The sequence below is a fragment of the Chrysochloris asiatica genome, unplaced genomic scaffold (genome assembly GCF_000296735.1).
Source record: "Chrysochloris asiatica unplaced genomic scaffold, ChrAsi1.0 scaffold00140, whole genome shotgun sequence".
Taxonomy (NCBI): Eukaryota; Metazoa; Chordata; class Mammalia; order Afrosoricida; family Chrysochloridae; genus Chrysochloris; species Chrysochloris asiatica.
The window spans coordinates 4813145-4822470 of record NW_006408658.1 but is presented as its reverse complement, the minus strand read 5'-3'; the positions used below and the strand labels follow the sequence as shown (position 1 = coordinate 4822470).

Below are 9326 nucleotides of genomic sequence, written 5' to 3'. Positions count from 1 at the left end.
AGGGAATAGACACAGGATAGTTTGGGTGTTAGGGAGGGGGCAATACACAAGAAGCAGGAAGGGAATGGAAGAACAAAGCAGACAGGAAAACAATTAGGCAGGTTTGCATGGTCTAAGTGTGACAGAGGTAAATAGCATTGAGACATGGTTGGAATGGGCAAAAGGGGGAAAATAATGTTACGATGCTTGGCTGTCTTTTAAATCTTGGTTTCCTTGGCATAAAATAGATACTTGAGGGGGAGAGAAAGGAATAGCCAGAAACATCACCATAGAAAGTTTGTAAGTCTGTCTTCTGCCTATAAACTGATTGGAATACCTAAAATGGGGTTACAGCATGCCAGTGAAGGAGGCTTCCTGCAGAGCCTCTGCCTTACATAAGCCCATAGGTGGAATACTAAACCTCATCTAGAATCTTCTGAGGTGGGAAATTTCCACTTGAAAGGACAAGTAGATCAGTATGGAGTAGCTAGAAGAACAGAAGATACTTCTTGAAAGAAAGACTGACAGGAAAAATACAAAACAATAAAGACAGTACAACTGATTACTACAAGAACAAGCAAGTTGCTTGCCCAGGAGACATCAGGGCAAGTGGTCAGGTATCATCAGGCCAAACCCCCTTGCAGGACTAAGACTCAACGGAAATACATGCTCTGATTGGTGACCACATTCGTCACCAATAAGGGGAAGTGAGGGAAAAACAGCAACATTCAATAGACTCTTGTGAATCTGGGTGAAGACCTGGTCGGCCAGCAGGGTGGCAAGACCTGGGGACTCTTGGACCCAGAGTCAGTGACATAGCCACAGGGGACTAGAGTGGAGAGTGAAGCATCCAGCTGATAAGAAGAGAGGACATATGCATAATAACACCCACAGTTGCAGATAATACCGACTTGACCTGGCTTTAGTGACTGGATGATCAGAGCTCAACTAGAAGAAGAAAGAAGAGCTAAAAAAGAGTAATTTGATACAATTTGATGAACTTGACCTATGCCTATGGATGCAGTAGCTCAAAAGAGGGAACAAATCTTTACAGTGAGGATCATTCCCACTCCCTCCGTACACAGAATAGACAGGGATGGGCAACTTGGACATTGGCTACCCAAAATGGAGGGGCTTAAAAGGCAACAAGTGACTGACTTACAAGCTTTCAAGAGGGAGCCTAGACCCAGAGGACATGGAGGAAGGTACAATCTTCACTGAGCCATATGCAATCTGTCTAAGTGGGGCTGATGAAGGAGATGTGTATAGGTCTCTTGTGATACAATAGTGAATAATTGTTATCAGGACTGACTGTGAAGGTTGGAAATGTAAAGGTAGACATTTTGTAGCAAAAGGAGTGGAGTGATTGACTTTGCAGTCTAGGAGCAGAGGTCCCTGAGACCATGAAGGGAGAAGAGCGGAGAGTGGGACCCTACCCAAAGAAACAGTGATGCCAGAGATGGAGGCAGAGACGATGATGACATGGAGAGATGGAGCGGCTGGGGACTTTAGAATCAGAGAGGGAGAGGGGCTGTGTGCTACAGACAGGGGGTGCAGGCTTACAGGGAATACCCTTTGGTTGGTTGATGATGCATAGAGGGGATTGAAACCATGGCAATGAAATGATATACTATAGGATGAATATAAAGCAAATGTTCTCCCATGTAAACTATCATATAATTCACAATAAAACATTAAACATTTTTTTAAATTTCTCATATAAAATAGTTTAACTGCTAAAATTCTGCTGTAGCATTTATATATCATGAATTGAGTTCTTCTAATCTAGATCTTTCTTATTTCAAACACATTGCAAATAGGGCTGCAAACCTCAAGATCAGCAGTTCAAAACTACCAGTTGTTCCTTGGGAGAAAGATGAAGCTTTCTGCTCCTGTAAAGGGTCGCTATGAGTCGGAACTGACTCCACGGCACATAACCACCACTAAGGAGCTCTGGTAGCATAGTGGTTACGAATTGGGCTGTGAACCTCAAGGTCAGCACAGTTCGAAACTACCAGCTGTTCCACGGGAAAAAGAGAAGGCTTTCTTCTCCAGTAAAGATTTATAGCCTCAGAAACCCTGTACAGGATCACTATGAGTTGGAACCGACTCCACAACACTTCACCACCACCATCACCATGGCTGAATGACGCAGATGTATCATCAGGGTGGTAACTTGACATGGTGAAAATGCCAAGGGCTTTTATGTTAGACATATCTGGGATACAGTTTGAACCCTCACATTTATGATGTGACACCTGACCAAGCCATTTAAAGCTTTGTTATTCAGTTTCCTCATCTGAAACAGCGGGAAAAACATACTGTGCAAGAGTTGTGGTGATATTTAAATGCACTGTGACTTTATAAAATTGTACACTGCATACAAGGCTCTTAGCACCTTTCTTTGAATGTACTAGTGCTAAAGAATGTACATTTTCTTCATTTCAATAAATATTAAAAGTTAAATGAAGCATGCTGTTATTATTGTGTGACATCGTATTATTTCCAACTCAGTGTTGTGAGTTGTTAGATGCAGTCGAATCAGTTCCAACTCATAGCATGCCTATGAACAACAGAACAAAACATTGCTCGGTACTGCATCATCCTCACAATTGTTATGTTTGAGCTAATTGCTGCTGCTACTGTGTGAACTCATAGTGACCCTGAATATGGTTTCTAAGAGTAACTAGTGGGTTTGAACTGTCGACTTTGTTGTTACTTGTCCAGTGTTTATTCTTCAGCACCACACCAGGGCATTATAATATCAAATACTCATAAACATCAAAGTTTAAAAGTAGCTGCTAACCATAATTCACAATATTATTTTAGATTTTTATTTTTTTCTTTAAGAACTGGTAGGTAATTAACAGTCTTGAATTCATTTAAGAAGTAATATTGGATGGTCATGGCAATTTTGTCTACAAATATTTTGCGATTAATTATGATGCTGTAGAATAAGAAATGAATTGCTAACTGCAAGGTCAGTAAATCAAACCCACTAGCCACTCTCAGAAACTGTAAGCAGTTTCCTATGGATTGAACTAAATCTATGGCACTTAAAAAGAACAACAAGAAGCAAATTTGAAAGGCACACTTTTATCACAAAAAAAGCTATCCCCAAAGAAAAAGACAGCACTGTGAAACCAAAAGCTCACTATCAGTGGGGATTTTTCAGGTAGAAATGAAATGATAATCTATCAGGAATGTTTAGTTGGAAAGCTTCCGTGTGAGTAATGGTATTAGAAAGATTTCATAGTAGCTCTGGGGGTGCAATGGTTAAACACTCAGTTGCAACTGATAAATAAGCAGTTCAAAAACACAAGCTGCTCTTTGGAAGAAACATGTGGCAGTCTGATTCTGTAAAGATTGTATCCTAGAAATACCACCCATCCAGGAATAAATTGCAGAAAAGCATTTAAAAAGAATATCACTGAGAATTCTGTAGATAACAGATCCCAACTATAGCTTTATCAAGAATTAGTGGTTTTTTTTGTTGTTTTTTTTTTTTTTGTCTGGATGAAAATACTTTGAAAACCTCCTAATCTTATGTGTCTCTATAGTCCAAGATTTGTCAGACTTTTCCCTCCCTCTTTTTACCTTTTTCCCAGAGGAGTGCCTGCGAATGATTGTTAGTCCTGTCACAGTTGGACTACTATAAACAAAACAACTGTCCACTTGAGTTATATGGAGCTCTGTCGATGTGCAGAATAAGATGGAGAGACTGAACTTGAGGCAGATTTATGCTTTTAAAACCTGCCCTCCTGGGACCCTAGCTAGGTCACAAGCTTTTCCTATCATAAAATGTCTGGAGAAGAATCCCACAGACAGTCCTCCGGGACAGGGCATGTGCATGAGATTAAGTTTTTAGGAATGCTGTAAAAAATAACCTTTGGTATATTGTGTGAGGAGAAAGGACATGGTCTGTAAATTACAGAGAAAGTAGGCACTAAGAATTAATTACAATGGAAATAAATAAGACTTGGGACAATGAAATGTTTATACTTGAGGGCATTTGGTAGGGCTTTGAAGCAGGAAAAACAAGGTCCAAGGAGACACTTTAACAACTGTGTTTAAAGAAATATTGGTATGAACAAGCAATATTTGTTATGCAGAGTAACAAGGAAACTGGATGTCAGTAGTATATCTGGGATAATAAAGAAGCATTGGGTATAATTTGGGACCTTGGACCTTGAAGGCGGAATTTCTGAATATTCTTGCTGATAGCAATGCAGTCTATTCAGACTCTTTACAGGGTTTCCGAGGACTTAGATCTCCATAGCTGGGGCTCAAAACCCACAAACCTTGTGCTTTTCAGTCCAATACTTATTGTATGGAACCATTAAGCTCTCCGCTACAGTTGTAATTACAAAAGATTGTAGTTCTTACTTCTACATCAGTAATGTAAATTATTTTCAGTTCCAGTGACCTTAGGGGTTCAATGAGAAAAACATAGAAATTTGTATTCTTGATTTCCTAAAAGAGGTTGTTATTGTTAAGTGTACTTGAGTAATTTTCGACTAATAGTCAACCCAACATAGGTTTTAGGCTATACTCTTTTCAGGAGCATAAACCACATCTTTCTCCTGAGGAGTAGCTGCCACCAGCCTTGTGGTTCATGATCAAGTGTTTAACGTACAGAGCCTCCATGCTTCTTACAAAAACTTGTTGTTGTTGGTGGTGGTGGTTGTATGCTGTTGAGTTGTTCCAACTCATAATGACCCTGTATAGGGGTTTCCAAGGTTGTAAATCTTTATCAGGGCAGAAAATCTCATCTTTTTCCTGGTGGTTCAAGATGCTACAAGAGGTTAGAATCCACAAAAAGATGATCTAGGATCCACAAAATCTTGAGTAAAATTTTAACTAAATGAAAAATATTGTTTTATAATGCAGATACAGAAAAAGAGACATAGGGAAGATTAAAATATGAACAAGGGAGAAACTGGAGAGGGGGGCTATTTATATTGTGCAATACCAGACTTAGATCCAGTAGAAACTGAACTTCAGAAAGTTAGGAGTACAGTTTGTCAATAGACTTCAAAGGAGGAAAGGAATTGTTGAGAACAATTTTTTAGAGAATAAGGTAGAATGTATATACTTCAAAGACAGTGGCTGGGGATATATGATAATTCACTATTATTTTCCAAGTCCTAGAAATTTTAAGACCTCAATTATTTGTTTATGAATGATTACATGCACACAAACACACATATACAAGCAAGGTTTTCATCCATCATACAGTCTAGACTTCGTTATATTTGTGTGCCATTAAGTCAGTTATGAATCACAGAAAACCATGTATATAGTGTTTCTGAGAGGATCTGGTGGGTTTGAACTACCAAACTTATAGTTAGCAGTCCAGTGCTTATACTACAGTGCCATACTTGAGTTCTGTTGTTGTTGTTGTTAGGTGCCATTGAATTGGTCCTGAATCTTAGCTATCCTATGCACAACAGAATGAAACACTGCCCTAACCTGCTCCATCATCACAATTGTTACGCTTGAGCACATTGTTGCTGCCATTGTGTCTATCCATCTCATTGGGTGTCTTCCTCATTTTTAGTGACCCTCCAATTTACTAGGTATGATGTCCTTCTACAGGCATTGTTGTTGTTGTGAAGTGCCGTCGAGTCGGTTCCAACCCATAGCGACCCTGTACAGGGTTTCCAAGGGTGTAAATCTTTACGGGAGTAGAAAGCCTTATCTTTCTCCCACGGAGCGGCTGGTAGTTTCGAACTGCTGACCTTAAGGTTCGCAGCCCGATTCGTAACCACTACGCTACCTCATAGGTATGTTTAAAGTATGAGAGATGGTCTTGCTATTCGGGCCTCTAAGAAGCATTCTGGTTATACTTCTTCCAATACAAATAAGTTCATTATTCTGGCAGTCTATGTAATTTTACCATTCTTCTCCAACACCATAACTCATATGCATCGATTCTTCTGTGGTCTTCCTTATTCACTGTTCAAATATCACATGCATATGGGGCTGTTGAACACTTTTAAAGAGGCGTTGTACAGAAGATTTGACTAAGGCAATATTTTCTTTGATTTCTTGACTGCTGCTTTTATGAGTGGTGATTGTGGATTCAAACAAAATCAAGTCTTTGACAAGTTCGATCTTTTCTTTGTTCATTCAATTTGATGCTGTTTATTGGTCCAGTGTATGGGTTAGTGAGAATAAAATACCTGCCAAGGGCAAGGTGGAGTCAAGTAGTGCTATACCTAAAGTTAGAACTTTACGCAAAAGACTCGTGAAGGTTTTATGTGAAAGAGATGCTATCTCATTTTAGGGTGACAACTCTAGTTGAAATGTTAAGAATATCTTTGAATAAGGGAGCGATAGGAGATATGAAGGCCAGTTTGAATAATTTTGCAGTACAGAAATTGAAAAATGATAATGGTCTCAAGTAAGACAAAGATTGTGGAATGAAGAAGAATAAACCAGCATAAGTTTGCCGTTATTAAATGCTGTTGAGTCCTGGTGTGCCATTGTGGGTTAATGTGCTGGGCTACAAGGTCAGTTTGAACAGGAAGACCAGTGGTTCAAGCTCATCAGCCACTCCTCAGAAACTCTATATAGGGTTGCTGTGAGTTGGAACTAACTCCACACCATTTAACAACAATAAAGTCAATTGCAGGAGTCCTGTTATAGCATAGTAGGAGAAGCACTGTACAACAAAGTTGATGTGAACTGAAGGTCACAGGTTAAAAGTTACCAGTCGCTCCTTGAACCCCCTAAAAGGGTCACCATGTGTTGAACACGACTCAATGACACTTAACAACAACAACAACAACAACAACAGTCAATTCCAACTCATACCAACTTTGTATAAGGTTTCAAAGGAGGGACTGATGGGTTAGAACTACCTACCTTGCAGTTAGCAGTGCAGTGCTTATACTGCAATAAGACAGCAGGATTTATCAGTTGAATTGTTGCAGTTAACAGGCAACTGCCACACCAGGTGTAAATGGAAAGAAATAAAAATAACTAAATTATTTCAGGATTTTATACCAGATTTGTTAACGCTAATCAAAGTCACTGAGATGAGGGATTGTAAGGCACAATCAAGTTGGCAAGATTGTAAGTTTAGTTCAGAGCACCTTAAGTGCAAGGTGCTTACGAAAAGTGATTTACAAGGCAATTAAAGTTTGTTTTCTCTAGCTCTGCCATAACTAAAGGGTTGAGACACAGATTTTGTTGTTGTGAACAGGTGTAAATAGATGATGTCAGGATGCTGGAAAAGGAACATAAAGCTATAAAAACATAGCATATATATAATATATATATTTTAGGTCTGAAGTTTGTTTTCATTTTCAGAACACCTACATCTCATATCCAATACCATAAAGCTGGTGCCACATTATGGCAGAAGTAGCAACTCCCTAAAATGACCATTTGGTATCAAAACCCTTTAAAAGTATAATATATTAATATACACGTGGATGGTTATGTCTTTATTACTATTGCTAAATTTTTCCACAATACACAATTCTATGTTGGTGAAATATCAGAACAAGAAAGAAAAATAATAAATAAGCAAGAATCATGGGATAATTATTTTCTTGAGTGTATACACTTGAGATGCATTTTCATCTCAACTCATTTAAAAGTGGTTTCTAAATTAAGAGATGTGCTGCAATTACACCATTTTTATACCTAATAACAGTAGTATTCTCTCCCATTTTTACTTCTTGCATAAATATTTGTGAAGGATATGAGATTCTTGTGATCGTAAATGCTGCATCTTGACATATGAAGCATTCCTTAGTTACTGAATCCTACTGTTGAATTTATTATTAATTTCCCATGAACCCAAAAATCTGGAAGAAATTATTTTTATTTCCCATCTAACATGATTTCTATACCCACAACCCTATAAATAGTGTCCATCCAAAGCATCAACCTCAGTCTTTATGACAGGGGAGGATACGCAGCACCTGTTCCCGAATCTGCTTAGTCCTAGCCCCATATATCAGTGGATTGACCATGGGAGGCACCAGGAAGTATAAGTTGTCAATAATGATCTGTATGTGGGAAGCCATGTGGTAGCCAAAAATCTGTGCCAAGACAGAGAAGACAACAGGAGAATAAAAGAGAGCAATGATGCAGAAATGAGAGCCACATGTGTTAAGAGCTTTACCCCGTGCCTCCCAAGATGGTATACGAAAAACAGCATGAAGAATCATCCCATAGGACAAAATGATGAAAAACAAATCAAATCCCACAGATGCTATAATAACCATGAGGCCGTAGACAATGTGATTAGAAATGTCTCCACAGGCTATCTTTACCACAGCCATGTAAGCACAATAGGAGTAAGCAATAATATGAGTTTGGAATCTATCTAGTCTTTTTGTCAGGATGGGTGCTGGGGTCAGTACTGCCACTGCCCTTGCCAGGACAGTCAGTGCCATCTTCACAAGCATATTGTTATCAAGGATTGTTGTATATCTCAGAGGGTTCCTGATAGCCACAAATCTGTCAAAAGCCATGGCCAATAGGATACCAGATTCCATGACATAAAAGGAAGGAATGAAAAACATCTGTGTGAGGCAGGCATTGATGCTGATTTCCTTGGCATCCATCCAGAAGATAGCAAGCATGCGGGGCACAGTGACACTGACCAGGGACAGGTCAACCACTGATAACATGGCTAAGAGGAGAAACATGGGCTCATGAAGACTCTTCTCCTTCCAGATGATGTATAAAATGGTAGCATTACCAATGACTGCGATAATAAAAACCAAGAAAAAAGGCACAGAGAACCATCCATGGGAAGATTCCATGCCAGGGATTCCAGCCAGGACAAATACCAAGGGCTGAGGAATGGAGTTGTTGCAAGGGGACATCCCTAACCCTGAGCTCCTCAGTCTGGTTCCTAGGGAGAAAGAAACAGGAGACACTTTGAAATCACTGCATCATTTCCACTTTGAAAAGATAAGGTGTAGTAAATTATGGTGATAATCATGATTACATAAACTACCATCAAGTGAATGCTTCATCTGCTTGAGGTGGAGAGGGAGATATTCTTAGGCTTCTACCTCTGAAAACTGAAGAAGCCGTCTTAGTGGTGAATTCTCACAAAAAAATATGCCAAAGTTTCAGTTTATAATCTCTTTTGGCTGCTTTCCAGATTAATATTCAATGAATAATAACATTTATATGGTGGTGGTGTTTATATGCCATGGAGTTGGTTCTGACCCATAGCAACCCTGTATAGGGTTTCCAAGGCTGTAAATTCTTTACAGGAGCAGAACAGTTCATCTTTCTTCTGTGAAACAGCTGGTAGATTAGAATTGCTAACCTTGTGGTTTGCAGCCCAATTCATAACCGCTACCCTACCAGAG

General features: G+C 39.2%; 1 protein-coding gene across 1 annotated transcript; it reads right to left on the bottom strand.

Annotated features, from left to right (window-relative positions):
• Window positions 1-7883: 7883 nt before the first annotated feature.
• On the bottom strand, window positions 7884-8828 carry LOC102823755 (olfactory receptor 52D1-like). Its single transcript, XM_006870232.1, has one exon. The coding sequence runs from the start codon at window positions 8826-8828 to the stop codon at window positions 7884-7886; it is 945 nt and encodes a 314-aa protein (XP_006870294.1).
• Window positions 8829-9326: the final 498 nt, after the last annotated feature.

What these genes read in the sequence shown, in the direction of transcription:
- LOC102823755 (XM_006870232.1), bottom strand. Translation starts at nt 8,828, where the DNA reads ATGTCCCCTTGCAACAACTCCATTCCTCAGCCCTTGGTATTTGTCCTG.